This window comes from Anolis carolinensis, chromosome 4, assembly GCF_035594765.1.
Source record: "Anolis carolinensis isolate JA03-04 chromosome 4, rAnoCar3.1.pri, whole genome shotgun sequence".
NCBI lineage: Eukaryota > Metazoa > Chordata > Lepidosauria > Squamata > Dactyloidae > Anolis > Anolis carolinensis.
Genome location: NC_085844.1, coordinates 24310691 through 24330913, shown reverse-complemented (window position 1 = coordinate 24330913; position 20223 = coordinate 24310691). Strand labels below are relative to the sequence as shown.

Genomic DNA, 20223 nt, shown 5'->3' with positions numbered 1-20223 from the left:
AAGGCACAGGTGCTATAGAGCTGCACCAACCCCCCTAAACCTTGATAGGCCACAGCTTCAATTTTTAGGCTCCGCATGTTTCCCTTCCTTTCACCAAAATTGGTCAATCATGTCCTAGGAGCCTAGAAGGAGGCACACACCTATTTTAGGTCCACAAAACCATCTCTCCCACCCATCCTCCAAAAGAAAACCAGAAGTGAACTAAAATCCCAGAGGTCAAAATGACCTTTGAAGCATCTCTTGACCCACTGCTGAGATTTTCTTCAGTTGAGTTAAATGTGTCCATTTTGCATGGTAATACCTGTTTTGCAACAGTATTGTCGCAATATTTCATTGGACTGTGCAATGAAAATTTCTGCCAAGTGATAATAGCAAAGGGAGTTTGGAGAGAATCTTGGATAATGAACAATACTTAGATAAGTCCCTGACAAGTGTTTTGACAAGGCGTCTACAGTCATTGGGTAGCCTGCCAATGTAGTTTTGGAATCACAGAACAGTATACCATCAGGAAATTTAAGGAGTGTAACAATTCAGAAAGCTTCAGTTCCATTGCAGTACATACCCACTCACTTATACATGTGTGTGTGTGTTTGCCATTTCTGTATTTATCCTGCTTTGACCTCAGGTCAGGTAACAGTATAAATATGTCCTCCAAATTTCTACATATGAATAAAATCACAAAAAAGGCACAGCTCAATCCCAACCAGTATCAATTCCAACAACATTTGAAGTACAGAACACCAGTTTTTCTTGAATCTTACCTGCAGCATTTGAGCTTTTTACCCCACGAAAGGGATGTTAATTATTTATTTACATTCTTCATAACATTTAGTAAAAATGTGTCAAGGGAAAATGTATTTTAGTGCCATGAATGTAATCAGTCCAAAGGACAGAATGAATGCATAAAAATTGCAGAGAAATAGAATGTAGCTAAACATTAAGAGACACTTCCGAATAGTGGCAACAAGTACTGGCTGAAGAGATACTTGTATGTTAAACATACTTAAGAAGTGGCTAGATGACTATCTGTAAGAGTTATGGAATAACTGGGTTTGCATACATAGACAGTTAAAAAATCTTTTTATTTTTGAAAACATCTGAACAGTTGCTTACAATAAAATATTGTAGATCTGCCTCCATCACACAATCACAAAAGTGGTATACAATGTACTGTATAATTAAGACCATTTATGTAATTAAGTTTATATTGTTATTTGTGTAATTGCTTAATTATGACAAATTCTGAGACAAAGTAGACCAACCAAGAAATACTTATGTAGGATTATTATTTTGAAATCCTTCCAGATTCTCAAGTGGTTTTCTGAAGATCCTTTTGATGTAGAAGGGGCTTCAGTTAAGCTAAAACTAAAGTTAAAGACTATGGAGGTTTTTTAAAAAGACAAAGCATTCCCTAATCTTGCAAAATTAGTAACATGGAAATTAGAGATCCATGTGACGGTTTTCCATTTTCCCCATCTAAGATTGAGGATAATAAAAGAGTACTCCTATATTATATGGTCTGATTACCCATACATGAGAATCAATCCAGAATTTTTTCACAAATCTTTTTTATGCTTGGATATGAAAACCATTCAGATTCAATGTCTTCATGATCTCCTCAACAAAGATTTAAAACCTTTGATTAATTTGATTAAGTTTAGATGGGTGTACACAAATGCCATCTGTCCATTACTTTTATTACAAATTCCTTTGAAGTTATGGATTTTGATATTGTCAGCAAATGATGACCATATCACATGATTTGAGATTGTCTCAGCACTTTTTCCCATCACTTGCTCCAATGACTGTGCCAGAAGACCTATTTTCCAAAACATGTAGACAAATAGATAATGAATATGGTGTTAGCATATGTGTTGTGAGACTTTTTAACATCATGTGGAAAGAAATAATGTGTTTGGTATCAGGAAAACTCAAGTCAATTGAAAAAGAAGCTAGGCTGTAGGTTATATGCAGTTGTTTGAGCATACATAGCATCCCATCTTATGATTCTGGCATTTTGAGTTTAAATAATCTGGAATGAAATAGGATTTTAAATGTGTCAGATATCTGGCTAGAGGACTGCTAGCACATCAGTAGAGATGTTCCAAAATTTTGCTCGGTATGCATGACAGACTCCCTCCTCATATTTTATTAGAATCTGTTCAGAGATAACTCCAATTGTGGGGGCATTCCTTTAGGACTGATATGTCCTTGAATGTATGCTGCTGTTTTCCCTGTTTTCTGAGCACTTATGAAAATGTTGAAATGTGTTATTAAAGTTCATTTTGTGTTAGATGAACCATTTGAACAGCTATTTTTTGACTTAGCAGTTTTCTTGTAACCTCTCCTGATACTTTTAGTGAGGAGCACAGGAGTTACTTCTTTTGAAAAAAAGAAATTGGAGAAGCCTGAAGGCAACAGTTTTCTTGGCAGGATGTGCTACTTTTCAGTCCTGAATTGGCACACACAGACTCCAAGTAACACAAATGTCTCCTTCTTAACAGAATTAGCAGATAAGCTGTTTAACAAGATAGTTTTTTTAAAAAAGGCAGGCTTGTTCTTGGGTATTATGAAACGGAGGAGGAAACGCTGAACACAGAACGGTCACCAGGATTGTCTGGAGTGCCAAACTGGATGTTGTCCTAGGTCAGGCTGCCAAAAGGCTCCGTCCCATGGCTGTCCACTCAACACAGAATGACTGACCAAAAATTGCTATGCTTGCTTGGGTTCTTCCCTTACGGGCAGTCAACCATACATCCTTGGTAAGGAACACTGAGAGGCACACAATTCTGCGGGTTCTTTATGGATTCATAAACTGTTCTGAACAACAATAAAAATATCAAAAACACTACGATTTGGAAATGTTACTGCAAAAGTGAATGGCATTAGAATTATTTTTGAAATAGAATTTATTGTTTGTTAGTCAAATAATGAGCAATGTTGTTCATTGCTAAGACATCACTAAGACATTTCTTTAAGACATCACTAAGACATTTCTTTTTAATGTTTCATTCTTAATTGTTTCAGGATAATTTGCTGAAACCTGCTTTAAAATCACTTAAAAGCTCAAAAGTCCCTAAATTCTCCCAAATGACTCACAAAATGGCAGGAACATATGTTACTAATTGCATACAAAAAACTCAGATCAGTAGCTGTTCTGCAATCTTTTTTCTTTAAGCAATGTTTTTGCTCTTTCATTAGTTCCCAAAACAATGTCTCACTTGGAACGCTTTACATCCAAGCTTTGTAAATATAAGTATAGTAGATATTAATGTTCTTATATTTAAATAAAATGTAAGTTTTAAACACAAATAGCAGGGCTAGCAGGAAAAGACAACTAACATTGAAGACAACGAACAAGATTCTTTTGGATTAAGATTGATTTTTCAGCTAAGTTGCTTGGAGACTTGTTTTTATGTTTATGTGTATTTGGGGTCATGTGATCCGCTTGAGCACAGGTTTGAAACGGCAGAGCTTCTGCTAAGAAGTGAATCACTGATCTGGTTGTGGACAAAACTGGCAGCCTATGGCTTTATGTAGCTGGTCCCTTTAAACAGTTCTTCCTCTGTGCATGAGGCAGGGCATCGTGGGCTAGCATACAGATGCTGAGTTGTTTGTTCTATTCCACAGTTGCACAAGGTGGAGGATTTCTTCTGGGTAGTGCCATTTTGCCAGGTTGTTTTTTGATCTGCCAACTCCACTTCTAAATCTGTTCAGGGACTTCCAAGTTGCCCATTCTTGGAGGAAAACCCTCGTGGGTGGGTGGGTGGGGGGATCCAGTTGGAATTGCTTGATTTTGCTGCCTACAGGGATATTCTTGCTGTTGCTAAAGGAACATTAAGAGGAGAGGTGGTCCTCATGAAACTTTTCCTTTATTTAAGTCAACTGGGTGGAGGATAATAGCCATACAGTGAATGGCTTTCACAGTGTTCAACCTTATTTCTCTCGTAATTGGCAGCAACCTCCTGTTGCACATCGCGGGTAGGGGGGAAGGGGCAATGCCAGCTAGTTTATAGAGTCTATCAACAGGTGTAGGTTTAAGACATCCTGTGATTATTCTACATGTCTCATTCAGTGCTATATTCACCTGCTTTGTGTGGGCAGATTTATGCCAGAAGGGGCAGGCATGCTCAGCAGTTGAGTAAGACAAGGCCTGGGCCGATGCTCTTTTTAATTTTGGGTCTGCACCCCATGCACTATTAGTACGTTTCTGCAGGATGTTATTATGTGCAGCTATTTTGTGCTCAGTGTTCGCACAATGTTTTCTAAATGTTAGTGTTCGATCTAAGGTGTCACCAAGATATTTAGGGTGGGAACAGTGTTCTTATTTCACATAAGAAACTGAAAGGAACAGCCAGAGTCCTGTACTTTCAAATGACAGCTGTAATCACATCTGCTCAGTTTTGATAAGTTTCTTTTTCTGTCTGAGGATATTAGAAGTTGGTTGATCTGCTGAATAAGAATATGGGACAGTTTTCAGACCATGTATTAACAGTTCAACTTAACAGATGGTGAAACTTTCTTGTGAATGTATCCAGTGAGGCAGGCAAACCTGCATTGCAGCCATACCAGCAGCTCCCGAACTTTTTCAGAAGACATTTTTTCCATAGAACTCTATATCTGGTATTTACTCAGGATTTTGAACTGACAAAGTTCTTCCTTCTTTCATCTACTCCTAATGTCTTAAGTGTTTAGTTTAACATAGTAGATTTGGAATTAAAGCGAAAATATTTTAAATATAACCACAAATATGATATTGCCCTGAACCTAATGAAGACAGTGGTGTTACACTGGTTTTTATAAGACAAAGAACCTTCTGGGTGTTGCTACAAAAGCATGTGTGCAAGGAACTTTCTCAGAACTTCCATGTACTTTCCCTGGAGAAGTCACACTAATCTGAGGTGCCAGGCTGTGATGAAACAACTTCCATCAGCTAGTAGTTGTTTGGAGATATCCCGTGTTCCTCCTTGCTTCACATTAGGGACAATCTAACAGTTGGCGTCATGTGGCTTTATTTGAAAATCCATTTTAAATTTTGATTTTTAAGATTTTTCGTGGAACCCCTACAATGCTTTTGAGGAACTCTAGGGTTGATGTCCCTATTGCACAACACTAGTCTGTCACTCCCTCATGATACATGCTTACATATCTACATATGTATCATACTGAAGGCCAAGCATGGAAACAAACTTCGATAGAACTCCAATTATCTGTTTTTGGCTCAAGAGGGTGGTTCCTATACGATTCATGCCTCTCTTACATGAGTATTCAAAGCAATTTTGGCAAGAAAAGAGAAGATAACACATTGGTACAAGTCTTGCAACATCACACTACTCCATTTTCCTTGCAAAAATTGTGACCTTTTTTGCAATCAGGATGTTTTGATTGCCAGAAGGGGGCTTCCAGTATAGGCCCATCAACAGATCCTGGGCTGGATTAAGAAATGCAGTGACTAAAAACACTAGCACATAGAATCACACACACAAGTACAAGGGTGCATTATTCTAGCAGGATCTGAATCTTAATAGAGGAAAGGTAATGAGTTAAATACATTCCTGGGGTAATGCAATATAGCAGGTCTTATGCAACATTGCATGAGAATAAGCTAATAAACCTTTTCCTCAAGCATCTGTCTTTGAAAAGTGTAACTCATCCCAGAAGCTTAAAACTAATGCAGATGCCCCCACTGGAAAAGAAAGTGTGTCTTGTGCACTGTTTTTCTTGCTTATCTTTGTTCTGAACAAAACCCATCCCCACAGATTCATGAATCCATTTGTAGTGAGATCATGCACTTCTAACAAAAGATTACTGGCAGTTTCTCTTTTGCACCAGACATTGCACTGAGCTGAAGACTGACAAATATATTAATCACTGCTCTGACGACATTTCAATTTGTTGGGGATATCCTTTCCAGCTGTTTTGACTTCCCCGCTCTCATAAAAGGGGACATTACATGGGGCAAGCAGCCTCTTCTGCCCTTAAAAAGACTTCTAGCTTTAAAAAGTTGGTATCATTTGCTGAGTAGACATTGCCTTTCATCATAGTCTAAAGGAGATCTGCCATTACAAGGGCCAGACATACAACCAAATCTCTGGCTATGCTGTGTTTCCTTCATGTTCTCTCAGTAAAATCTTATCTACGTGTACTAAGAAGTACATTTCATTGAGATCATTATCCAGGCGAATAGGTATTATTTTGAAGATAAGGCAAGATCACAGTATTAACATGGATTTCAATTTCAAAACATAATTTCAATAGGAAGCAGCTATTTTTTTTTACATAAATTTGGATAGTTTGTAATTTTTCTTTAGAATATTTTCAAGCCATGTATTTATTTATTTATTTATTAGATTTGCCACGTTTATATCCCACCCTTCTCAACCCCGAAGGAACTCAGGGGACTTCTAAAGGCAACAATTTGATGCCGCATATAAAAATAAATAAATAGAAGTAAATAAATAGAAGCATTAAAAACAACAATTCAAAACATAACATTAAAACATCAATTAAAATCACAGAATCTAGATCATGTAAAATGTATAGTTGCAGAATCCATGGATATGAATTCAGAACCAACCATATGTGCAAATATTAATTAGTAGATTTTCCCCCCACTGAGAAACATTTTACAGAATCAGTGCTTTTGTTAATATTTACATTTGAAACAACATGCCCTCACATTACAAAAATGTGAGTTTTATGGAAAGAAAATAGGTAGTGCAACAGTGTTTTAAATATGTTGTCAACTGCATTGAGTCCTATCACCACTTCCCATAAAAATATAATAGTGTAACATCAAATATATGCATTATTGCACTGGAAAATTAAGACTACACTATGCTGTATTAACTCTGCTATGAATAACAGAAATGCATCCAATAGTGTCCTTCCACTTTCCATTTTTTACCTGATCAAATAAAGCTGCATCTGCTGGCTATAAATGAATCCTCACCCATGGCAATTTTATTTTAGTAAACAACAAAAAGTTAACATTAATTATGAATGCTTATGAACGGAAAGGGAATTCATGGTTTTCCAAGGCAATTGGTGCATTTCACTATCATTTTGATTGTCCTTAAAGTATAAAGTCGCAATCTACAGTGGGATTTTTTTCTGTGCAAATCCTATAAAAGTAAGGATAGCAAGGCACAAGAACCAAAGAATATACTTTAGAAAATTTGACAGCTCAACCCTGGCCAAAATGCTTGGCTGTTGCAGTCTCAGGACACCTGTATGCCTAAGAATAAACATCAAACACATAAATACTTGGATCACATTTTCTACAGAATACAATGGGAAGGGGATACCTGATCTCAACTTTAATCAGTAATTAAAATTATGTTTTCAAGCCAAGCTCTTACTGGCTATAAACAAAACTCCTCCTCAGACTTTACTGCATTCATTATTAAAGCAGTTTACTAAAACAAAGAAAGCATCATCTGAGAGCTAGAAAGATCAGAAGCATCTGTTAGATATAAGTACTGCACATCGGTGTTTTTTATTGAGCATTTGATAGGGCCTTCTCCATCCTGCCATTAATCTAGATAAATTTAGCATTTAAAGGGCTGTGGCAAAATAGAAAGGCACAATAAAATGCATAATGTATTTTCATGATCCGTTATTGCAGGATAAATTAATCAGTATGTTTTGCATAAGGCAGCTGTTTGTGCACCACACAAAAGGCTGCCTCTGAAATCTCAGACTTCACAGACACAAACACCAGCCAACACTCCATCCACTTTTGAAGATTGGGAAGAAGGAATGGCAGTCCTCCAATTGTCAGTTTGCACCTGACAGAGGACCAAAAACTAAACTGGCTATACATCCTTCATTAAAATGGAACAATTCAAACTTGTATTTATGCCTTTTTGTGTGTGGTTCGGTCAGCTTTTTGATACAGAAAATATGTTGGCAATTTCTATGTTTACAAGCCACATTCCATTTTAATCTCTATTTCAAAAATGTGTTTTAAAATTACACAATAGCACTTTTGTCGACTACTACCAAGGTGTGATGTGCCATTGCACAATCTCAGCTGCTTTAGCTCTGAGGTGGGCAGGCTGAACAGACCAGAATCCAATTCGCAAAAACCACAGCCACCCTCAGAGATTCACTTGATTCACTGTGGATCATCTTCCCAATGAAACGTTTTAAAAATCTAAAAAGTGGTTTGTCTGAGAGTGCTGTCTCTATCCATTGCTTCCAACACTACCCATTCCTAATTTGGAGCCCAGATATAGCACATAAGATTATGAGCAATATCGTACTATTCAAGCTTTCCAAGAAAAGATGTGTCAGAATGCTGACTTAGCCATTTTTTCATACCAAATGTTAAGACTTTTACTTATTATGTTTTTTCTGTTGTAATGGTATAAAATGGTACTTTCACTCCACGTTAAATCTTATTGGAGATAATGATGTTTAATTCCATTTGAATGTTTGTATATTTTTGGATTTCAAATTGTATATTTTTTATTTTTTAAATATTTTATTAAAGGAAAGGTGAAGTAACAAACATACAATGCATTATAAAAACAAGGTAAATTGGTGAGGATTACAGTGAGGAAGGGTTGGGTAATACTGGAACTAAACATGAGGAGAACAGGGAAGGGAAAATTAGGGTGGGGTATTCGAAACAAAATGTAAAGTAATGTACCGAAAGGGGAAAGAATGGAAGTTTTGTTTCAAATTGTATTGAAATGTTTTTAATGTAAGCCACTTTGAGTTTCCTTTGTGAAGAGAAAAGTCGGGGAACAAATAAATGTAAGGAGAAAAAGAAAACAAACGCTGCAATTTATCATATGTAAATTAGCTATGACAGAGATACCTTTGTCTTTTCCTTTTACACTTTATAAGGAAATATATTTGAAGTAATTATATTTTAAACGTTATGTATACTTCCTTGAACAATGCTTCACTCATTGCAATTCTTTGATTCTGTCTTATTTTTTGCACTATAAAATCCAGTATTTTGTCATTCTTCTATCTTAATATCTGTGTAATGGCAATACATTTGATACTGATTGCTTTTCTATTTGTCATAGCGAAACATTTCTGACACAGTTATAGTGCATTTGCATGTTGTCTTGGTTTCTCTCTGAGAAAAAAAAGCAAGGTGATGGCAATCTTTAATAAAATAGGTCTAAATAAAAGAATATTTTATTTTATGAAAAGTAGCACAAGTGTTCATATATTGTAAATTAACATTTTTTCAGGAATTAGATCCTGTGAAGATATAAAAATTAAAGGGCTTTATTAGTAGCACTTGCTTTTTTATTATGCAATGCTTTTGACATGAAATAAATAAATAAATAAGTAGCACTTGCGATTTTATGAGGAACTTTAAAATGTTGAAACCTTTAAAGAAACAGCTAGTTCTGCTGCCTTAGGCAAAAGGTTTCTGTACATTCAATTAAAGATAGACAACAAGTGAATTAAAAGTAGCCAATTTTATTCAAATCATCATGTGCTGCAAAGTTCACATAATTTCCACCTCTTCAACATAGTACATAATTGAAGTCCTTATCAAATGGAAGCTGTCTTTCTTCCCTTGAAGTAACTCAATAGAAACCAGAGTCTTGAGTAGCCCAGTTTGGTGCCTTGAATAAAAGCAAACATGAAAGTCAGAATATGAATATTGTGGATTCCAAAATGACAAAACCTGAAAGTGGATACCATTTGAAATTTTGTTTGCATCTAGCTTTCTAAAGTATTATGTGCAGGTGGATTTGCTTACAAAAAACAGAAACATCTAACTCTCGATATATTTTCTTGCAGTATATTCCACCCCTAAAGATGATTAATAAACCAGATAAATGACAGAATTAAGATATAGTATGGCTATATTAGAGAAATCTACTTGCATTGACAAAATACAGCATTTGTGATTACCTCAGCCCGACTGCCTATGTTAAGTTTTTTCTCTATATTCATAGCCAACATCTGGCTCCGGAAAGATAAGCTTTTGGTCTTTTCAATCACTTGTTGATAAGGTGAAACTGCATTGTTTCCCATAACTACATGACCCTAAAAAGAAAAAGAAAAACAAAGATAAGTTGTACGCTGTTTGCAATCAAGACTGGTTAATGCATTAATTTTATGCTCATTGTCACTAAACAGACCTTACAGGATATTTTTTACTTCTTTATATGAGGAAAGGTTTACAATTATACATAAATCAATAGTGATGTTATTCTCTCCATCTGTGTGTCAATGCTGAACAGGGTTGCCTACAACTTAATTTTTTTTAAAAAAATCTGTTTTCCATACTCTCATAAATTCTATACATGGAAAGGACAGAATATACATAACTTTCTAACACTTATCTGTTTTTTTTTTTCACTTCCACAAAATTCTAAAATGCAATGTAATTAACCTCAAATTAAGAGTCCGCTTGACTAAAAGAGGCACAATTGGTAATCTCGCTGAAAATAGTACATAGAAATCAGAACATTTTCAGTTGAGAAGTTTTTCACTGACCTTCTATTTCAAAACTATGGAAATCTTAATTTTAGTGATTTGTTAGAGAGGAGGTGCTACTGGGAAAATACTGAAGTACTCTGTACACTTTGTTTTACACTATTGATTTTACCAACTTCTACCAACTTAGAATCAGCAATCCTCCGCTCCAACTCCTACAACTACTTCAACTCCTGTTAGTTCTGATATATGGTAGTAAAGTACATCAAGTCCAGCAACATTCCAATCAACACACTTTGAGCCTTAATTATTCAAAATTACAGGTGCTAACTTTTAATAGGATTCTGCCCTACCACAGACTTAAAGAACAACATTCACATTCAAGTCTCTCAAGATAGTCGGCAACCAATGAATTCTGCTTTCCTCCTGCTTACTGCATGGATTATTAAGCATCATTTACTTTGAATATTTATTTAAAAGCAATTTTTGTTTGCAACTAATGTCTATATGACTGAATTACTCTTTAATATAATAAATATAATTTATGCCAAACAAAATTATACAATTGTGTCTTTTCTACCCCAACCCCTCATATTCAGTTTATGTTGCTAAAGTAACAAAATAATCTGCAACGTGTAAAAACTACCACTATCACATTTTTCCATTATTTCCCTCAAAATAAATTCCTGAACAAAACACTTCCTTCTCTATGGCTTCAAAGTTTCCAAAAATTTAGACCTCCACCCAAATTTTATAAATATTTAAAAAAGAAACTAAAGCCGTATGTCCCATGTAGTCTTTGACACTATGCACCACTTCATAAAATGTGCTGTAAGTCATCTGAGTACGCAAGAGGAGTTGTTCTTTGTATTTTAAAAGGTCCTACAAGAGTCAGTAACTCAGTTTTCTGCAGTTAGTAATGACTAGAAATCAGATTATGCTAAAAAAGAGAATGTAAACTCACCAATTTTGAATCTATCTTGGCATCCAGCCTTGCATTCCTGATTAAATTCACAATCCATCGCTCAGCTTCTTCAGGAGTCATGTTCAACTTGTCTGCCAACATACTAAGAGAGGGAAAATAAGTTAATAGGTTGTATGGCTTAAACTGTGTTGTTTTTACTCAACAAAAGTTATGGTTCATTAGATAACAACCAAATAACTGAACTTACAGTTGTAACATGGTCACTAATTTTGTTTCAAATACCTTGTGTTTATTTTATTTTAAAACTATTTGCAAGATAATAGAGCCAGCTTTGATAGCTGGAAACAACTAGGAAGAAGGAAACATGAGAAAACAACGATACTTTATACCACTCTTTTGCATCAGAAGATTTACATCAAAAAGCAGGATAATATTAAATTTAATATGAGGGAGAAGGCATGGCCAGTTGCACAATTATGAGACAGTATTACCTGTAATTACCATTTGTACACTTTTAACTGAAATTCTTTTAAGGCCTATAATGGATTCATGTGCTTAACAGCTGGCTATCAAAACAACCTGATTGTACGGCATCCCAAGATTATGTATGCTAACTTAGGACCTGATAACTTGGGGCTATGGCTTCCTTTACGCCATCAAACCAGTCTCATTTTTCCTACTGTCTTCATTAGCTAGCATCAAGTCTTGTCTTATGTGTCACAATCTGTCCAAAGTGATAGTTGAGGCTATGTTTATTCTGGGACAAATTTATTTGGTTCAAGGTATCTATAAAACTCTCTTCCAGCTCCACACTTCCAATAAGTTGATTTCTTGGTATTATCTTATTACACTTTCTATTATATTCCCCAACTGCTTATCCTACTTCACTATTAGTAACACAACATTTCCTTTCAATTTGCCTTGTCCTTACGAAAAAAAAAAAAACTGCCTGAAAATGTCCTGTTCCAATCCATTTTAGTTCACTTAGAAAAAAAGAGGGAATTAAGGTGTGTGTGTGTGGGGGGGGGGGGGGAGCCTTATGTTTTTCTCTAACTCAAGATTTTTCACTGCATCTGAGATTTATGTAAAGGGACTTTAATAATGCAACCATCTAGAAACCAATGAAATCATGGACCATTTTATGAACACCCTTTAAAATGAGTCAGACATTACACCAATCACAATAATTAAACTTTATGAAACAAAAGACTAATGCAGCTTGTTATATATATTCTACAAAAAAGAAGAAATTAGATTTGGTCACATTACCACAACATTAACGAGCAGTGCACTTACAAAAGGTTGACCTGAGCTAATTTTAATTTGCTGAAATGTTCTTGTCTTTTGACTATTCTGGAGAGAGTTTCAAATTAATTCCAACAATGTGACTGTCAGAAGCAATTTGATTTTAGACATAACTGTTCACAGGACCTAGGAGTCTGATGCATGTATTTAACAATTGAATCACTCTCTCAAGGATGCCACTTTATGACCAAACATATTCATTTTTCTTGATTATGGAATGAAGCAAAAGTCTCTCCACTGATGGAAACAATCACTCCACCAATGGTATTCACTATGGCTTTCTTAAAAATGGAATTTCTTTCTCTTTCACTCATATAAACTTTATTCTACTCCTTGCTTCTAGGCTTTAGTAATGCTCAGTGCTTTGAAACTGAAGCCTAGCCAAGGAGCAATATTAGAGTTTCTATATTAATCACTCCCCCATGCAATTTTTGCCTACTTTTAATGTTAAGCCTAGCTATTTTACTTTCTGACTCCTTGTGTTAAAATAACATAAGTCAAATTATTAAAGTTTCAGACTAACTTTCTCAACTGCATAATTTCAAATACACAGTAATTTATTAAAGCTAACTTGAGGGTACTGCAGGTTAATGAACACAATTCACTACACATGGCAATAAAGAACCATGAAATTGAAGATTATTATTAGCTGGCAATAGATATATTACAGGCTCAGAATGATTTTGATGAAACTAAATAGAGGCTGGATGTTGATTTTCTTTCTGAAATCTGTGAATTTGTGCTCTTTGAAAATATGGGCCACAATCATGGGGCCCTGTTGTAGTAGTCCTATCAGGAAGTGGTGACTTTACGGTCCCCAGGTGTCCTGAGACATTGTACTCCCACTAAACAGCTAACATGGATCGCTACAAATTAGTTACCAATTCCAACTAAAATATAACTGCTGAACAAACTTAAGTTGACTTTCAAATAGATTCCATTAATTCTGTGGGTCTCCACTACATTTGGACTAGCAATTGGGTTCAAATCCATGGATTACAGGTTGGATATGGGAAAGATTAGCTTGGTTCTGATAGTCTAGAATCAGAAATGCACCAACAAACTTTATCCTACTGTCTCTTATCAAAGACAGATTCTTATCAGCACAGCCAAAATGGATTTATCATCAGTCTTCCAGTTCTTTCCAATTAATCAATTCTTTGTACAATCAATCCACATCTGTTTCTCATTCCTTTCACAAAGACACCACAGTACCACAGAACTCACAAAGTTATTTTGGGAAGATTTATATAGGAAAATATAATAGTTTCTTTACACAGCAACATATGAACTAAAAGGAATTTGTTTACTTCACTAGCACAGTTACTAATGATTACTTTCAGTGGCATCATTAGGGATAAAAATGACAAATCAGACAAATTAAAATAGCCGGTTCAAGGGAGCACACAACTTCCTCATTACAGCAGTTCCACCAATAATAGTCTTTCTAGACGTAATTCAAAATGCCAAGTATGTCCTGTAAATTGGTTGAAATTAACTGATGGACTCTTTAGGCCAGTGGTTCTCAACCTGTGGGTCCCCAGGAGTTTTGGCCTTCAACTCTCAGAAATCCTAACAGCTGGTAAACTGGCTGGGATTTCTGGGAGTTGTTAGCCAAAACACCTGGGGACCCACAGGTTGAGAACCACTGCAGCCCACGAGTTACAGACTTACATTAAGCCTATAGTTAAGAATGGCGGTGAGACAACAGGAAGGCAGAAACATCCACCTTTATTTAGGAAGGGAAATTAACTCCTGGAACAGTTATCAAGGGGAAAGGTGTCTCCACTGAAGCTTTCTCAACAAGCCAATTTAATTCAAACTAATAATCATAGGGACAGGAAGTGAGGTGAAATCTTCTGAACAGGGGTACAGGCAGCAAAACAAACACCACAAGAGTGTTAACACTTCCTCATGCTAAATATTTGGGAACTGACTGTTCATAATGAAAGCTTTTAATGGTGTGCTTTACTGGCTTTATTTATTGCCTTGTAACAAATATGCTTTAATTTATTTTAAAATGCTTACAATTCTCCTAATAACTGTATTTTAACTTTTTGTTTTTACTGCTATGGGTTTTTATCTGTATCCATTTTAATTCTCCAAGTTGTCTGAAGCCCCAACACAAGAGAAAAGGCAATGAAATATCACTACTATTACTATCATCACTATCACCACTTAAGCCACACAAGGCTCCCAATTCCAGTTGCAATGACTAATTAAATAACCTAGTCTAAAAATAGTAATGTACAATAACTAGTATATTTTCAGATTGATCACAACAAGTCATCTTGATATGACAATTCTGAAAGAAGGGAGTCTAGCAATTCACATACACAAATGTTCATGGTAGCTACCAAAAAGCAAATAAAAAAGCAATGTGTGACCTCTGATTTCCTTAGTTTTATAATGCTCCCAAATATTAAGTCAACTGGCCACACTAAAAGAATTGTTGTTAAGTCAACTGGCCACACTGAAAGCATGCACACACACATATAGATGAGCAATATTTTATGAAACCTCTCCCCCACCTCATAATGGTACCATCCAATTCAAAATATTTTAGATCAAATGAGCTTTTAACGTGTATGAATGTATCTCAGCAAATAAAATCTGTAGTATCCTTACACAATTTAGCTACTATTGAAGCAATTTAACATCACTGTAACCAAAGATCAATCATCTGACTACAGGTAAGATTTGTCTTATTACGCATTTAATATTCTTACTTTATGCTGATGCACTGGTGGATACGGCAGAAAGTCTCAAATATAAAGAGCCGAGCATTTTCAATGAAGTCTTCAAGACATGCCACCAAGAAGAAGTCATTGACAAGAACCTGCAAGACAGCATACAGTTGTGGACGGGGGAGAGAATGGCAGGGAACAGCCCATTTGCAAATATGATTTACAAATATGCATCTTTACTTAAAACTAGTTTATTGGACAAGAACAACCAACAGCTCAACTTTTCACTGTATGTAGGGTTTTAATGATGGCTTCAACTAGCGGGTAAGCATCATGCCTGACATTTGGAACATGAGGTCAATTCTCAGAATTTTAATGGATCTTTGCCTCTTGAACATAAATGCTCTAAAAGAATGTAAAAACACCAATTCTACAATGCTCATATTATGAGTTTTCTGCTCATTCAACTCCAAACAACATTGATTTAACCTATAAGGCAACTGTACAATGTTGTGCTGGATAAGCAAGGAACTACATGTCTAGGACTGAAGTCCACCAACCTCCTGCTATTGCACTTTTAAAGGAGAATAGTTTTCCCATTTTAAAAACCTATTTCCTGGTAATTTCTTGTAGACCTCAACTTTTCTAATCACCAATTATGTGATGACCCATGGGCCTTGTAGTCCTGCTCAGGACATTGTAATTCCTGATGAAGATGAAAATTTGGGTTTTTTACCTTCCCAGTCTGAACTGGATTCCTCTCAGCCAGATCTTTCCCAGGCAGATCTGGGAACCTTGCACCTGCAAGAAAGTTGTCTCCCAGAAGTATGTCAAACAAGCCCAGAGCCTACTTCTCCCGTATTCTTGCGCCGGGAGTTTTGTAAACAACAGAGAAGTTTGGATTCAGCTTCGCGCAGGAGTGCAAGGATTGCAGCTAAGAATGTGGCCAATTAAGACTGCTTCTCGTGAGAATCTTTGGGGAGTCTCACATCTGGTCTCAGAGTTAGCTTTCGGTTCTGATTCCCAGAGAACTGTTTCGGCGGGAAAGCTAGACTCTATTTAGGTGTTTTACCCGCGTAGTAACTTCGCGGAGTCAATTCGTCAGCCTACGGAGCGAGTTGTGTCTGGACAGCGCGCTCCGTTTCAAGCCTCGCTCCTGCTCAAGCCTTGCCTAGCTATCCAGCCTTCGCCTTGCTTCCCAGCCTTTGTTTATCTACGGACTTTGCCTTGTTTCCCAGGATCACTCCTTGCCTTGTTCCACGGATTTATCAAGTTATTCCACGGACCTTGTTCTTGTTCTTAGTTACCTTGTTCCACGTTCAAGCCTTGTTTCAAGTATCAAGTTATTTCCTAGCCTCGCTCAAGTTTCATGGACTAAAGGACCTTGTCATCTCCCCTCACTTTGCTTGGCAAAGTGAGTGTTTCGGTTACTGGATTACAACTTTGGACCTTAATATTTCTTATTGGACATTGCTTTTTTGGACTAATTCTGACCTTTCCTGAAAGGTCTAATTCTGAACTATTTTCTACATTTGTTTTTATTAACTTTATATATTCCTTCAATAAAGATATTAGATAGATTCTGGCCTCTGTGTATGGTTATTGGTGCTCTGCAGCCTGGGTCGTGACAGTTTGACTCCGCCACCCTAAGCACCAATTAACCTCGGCCAGAATGTCTACCGGAGTCGTACCTGGGCCGAGCGGCCAGCCGATTACCTACACCATCGACAAGGAAGAGGTGGACCGAATCCGTGATAAGCTCAATGCACAGGATGGAGAAATAAGGGGTTTGAAGGAACGCGGAGTTCGTCTTCCGGCCATGGCGTTGCCAACCAAGTTTACTGGAGAAGCTTCTAAGGTTCATGTCTTCCGTCGCCAATGTCAAGCTTATCTGGAGGCCCGTGCTGCCGAGTTTCCCCAAGAAGACATCAAAGTGGCATGGGTTTACAGTCTTCTAGACGGGCCAGCGGCCAGCTGGGCGACGGCACTGTTCGACCAAGTCTCTCCACACCTAAGATCAGCGCAACACTTCTTGGACCACCTCAAGGAGACTTGGGGAATCGAGGACAATTTGGAGGCAGCCGGTCACAAACTCCGTCGCCTTTTCCAAGGAGACAGACCTATGTCTCAGTATATAGCCGAGTTCCGAGTGCTGGCCCACAACACCGGCTGGAACGATGTAGCCCTCAGGGGACAATTCCGGGAGGGTCTCAACATTGAAATGCTGGAAGAAATCTCCAAGGTGGATCCTCCCCAGACCCTCGAGGCACTCATTGATCAATGTTTACGGGCTGAAGTCATGATTGCCAACAGGAAACAGTGGGTTCGAGGCCAGGGCAGTAGAGCCGGGGCAAAACCCCCCGCTCCCGCCAGCGTTCAGCCACGTCCGGTGTGGAGACCCCCACCGCCAACCCCATACCCCAGAGGAGGCGAGGAGGTGCCGATGCAGTTGGGCAATGTGCGTCCCAGACTAGATGCCGCCGAGAAGGCCCGTCGTCAACGCTTAAACCTCTGCTGGTACTGCGGGAACGGGGGCCACTTCGCCAGAGAGTGCCCAGCCAAAGGGAAGCCTGCCGCCCGTCTTGCGGCGGCGTCCTCCACGGAGACGAAGGCGTCTGAGCCGACTGGCACACAGCCGGCGGGGGAAGCCAACGACCGGGTGTAGAGAGGCTCGCCAACCCGGTCAAAAAATCCATCCAAGAGCCGCCAACCGGGGTCCTGTTCCTTCTCGTGGTCACATTATGGTCAGCAAAAAGGGGACCCGTCATGATCCACGCCATGATAGACTCTGGAGCTACCAACAATTTCATCGATAGAGAGTATGCCGACTCTCTGGGATTACAATATCATGATTTCAAGAATGCCCGTGTGGTGCAAGCCATAGACGGCCGTCCCCTCAAGACGGGCCCCGTAAGTCAGTGGTCGGAACCCACCAGGATGTGGATAAGGGAACATATGGAAGAGATTTCCTTCTTTGTTACCGAGGTCCCCCATTTCCCTGTGATTTTGGGAATTCCATGGCTGACTCTCCACGACCCTAACATCTCCTGGTCCAACAGAGAACTGCAGTTTGCTTCACCGTATTGCCAAAACCATTGCCTCGTAGCCAAGGTATGCCATGCCACAGACACCGAGCCCATCATCACCTTGCCAAAGAAGTACTCCGAGTATTGGGATGTATTCAATGAGAAAGAAGCCGAGAAATTACCCCCACATAGACCTTATGACTGTGCCATTGACTTGGTGGAGGGGGCCCCGATCCCGCGAGGGCATCTCTACTCCCTGACTGAACCAGAGCAAGAAGCTCTCAGGGAATTCCTAGAGACAAACCTTCGCAAGGGATTCATCAGACCCTCTCAATCCCCAGCCGCCTCCCCAGTGATGTTTGTGAAGAAGAAGTCAGGGGAACTACGCTTGGTGGTGGACTACAGAGCATTGAACAATATCACCAAGCGGAACAGCTATCCCCTGCCCTTAATCTCGGATCTACTGGATCGGCTTCGAGGAGCCAAGGTTTACACCAAGCTGGATCTTCGGGGGGCTTACAACTTAGTTCGCATCAGGGAAGGGGACGAGTGGAAGACCGCCTTCCAGACCAAATTCGGATTATTTGAGTCCCGAGTTATGAATTTCGGTTTATGCGGAGCCCCCGCAACGTTCCAGCATTTTGTCAATGACATTTTTCAGGACTATCTAGACAGGTTCTTGATAATCTACCTGGACGATTTTTTGGTGTTTTCCAGATCACAATCAGAACATGAGAACCACGTCAAAATGGTGTTACAACGATTGCGGGATCATGGACTTTATGCCAAGCTGGAAAAATGCGCTTTTGATCTACAAGAGGTAGATTTCCTTGGTTACCGCATCTCGCCTCTAGGGCTTTCCATGGATCCAGCCAAAGTTTCAGCAGTATTGGAATGGCGGGCGCCAACTAACAAGAAAGAGGTGCAGCGTTTCTTGGGGTTCGCGAACTACTACCGCAAGTTCATTCCAGATTTTGCCCGCTGGTCCGACCCCATCACTAGCTGCATCCGTGGAAAGCAGCCTTTCCGCTGGACTGATCAAGCAGAGAAAGGGTTCCAGCAACTAAAGAAACTATTCACCTCCCAGCCAATTCTACAGCACCCAAATCCTGGAACCCCTTTTGTGGTGCAAGCGGACGCCTCTGATGTGGCAATTGGGGCTGTACTCTTACAACCGGTGGGAGATCACCTCCACCCCTGTGCCTTTTATTCTCGTCAACTAACCACACCAGAGAGGAATTACACCATTTGGGAAAAAGAACTACTGGCCATAAAGGCAGCCTTTGAAACTTGGAGACATTGGCTAGAAGGGGCCAAATTTCCCATTGAAGTCCACACTGATCATCGTAATCTAGAACATCTAAGAACTGCCCGCAAACTAAATCAGAGGCAGCAACGTTGGGCTTTATTCTTTGAACGTTTCAACTTCCAGATCCATTATGTGACCCCAGCCCAAACCAAGCAAGCAGACGCCCTGTCACGTAAACCGGAATACGCTGCAGGACGCAAGGAGACCTTTGAATCCCAACTGCTACAACCTGAGAACTTTGCCACGCTCACGGTGGGGAACACCAAATCCATTCCCATTGGTTCAACTTCCCCTACTCCAGGACCCATCTGTGCTCAAGAAATCAGGGCTAGTCAGCAAGCAGATGCCTGGGCGCAGGACCAACTTCGCCAAGGTCTGCATTTTCCCTTTTCGCTTAAAGATGGGCTGCTCTGCTATAGAAATCATGTTTATATCCCACCCGGACCGGGCAGGGAAAAAGCGCTTCGTCTGTGTCATGACTGCAAACCAGCAGGACACTTCGGACTATTTAAAACTATGCATTTGATCCTAAGGGATTTTTGGTGGCCCAAG

General features: G+C 38.8%; 1 protein-coding gene across 1 annotated transcript in view; it reads right to left on the bottom strand.

Annotated features, from left to right (window-relative positions):
- Positions 1-9430: 9430 nt before the first annotated feature.
- The window catches only part of eif3e (eukaryotic translation initiation factor 3 subunit E), a 40903-nt gene continuing 30110 nt past the window's right edge, over positions 9431-20223 (bottom strand). The window contains exons 10-13 of the mRNA XM_003219444.4: positions 15379-15488; positions 11384-11486; positions 9892-10026; positions 9431-9599 (exon numbers count right to left, since the gene is read on the bottom strand). Of these exons, the coding sequence (XP_003219492.1) occupies positions 9561-9599; positions 9892-10026; positions 11384-11486; positions 15379-15488 (387 nt within the window). The 3' untranslated portion in view covers positions 9431-9560. The remainder of the gene's footprint in view (positions 9600-9891; positions 10027-11383; positions 11487-15378; positions 15489-20223) is intronic.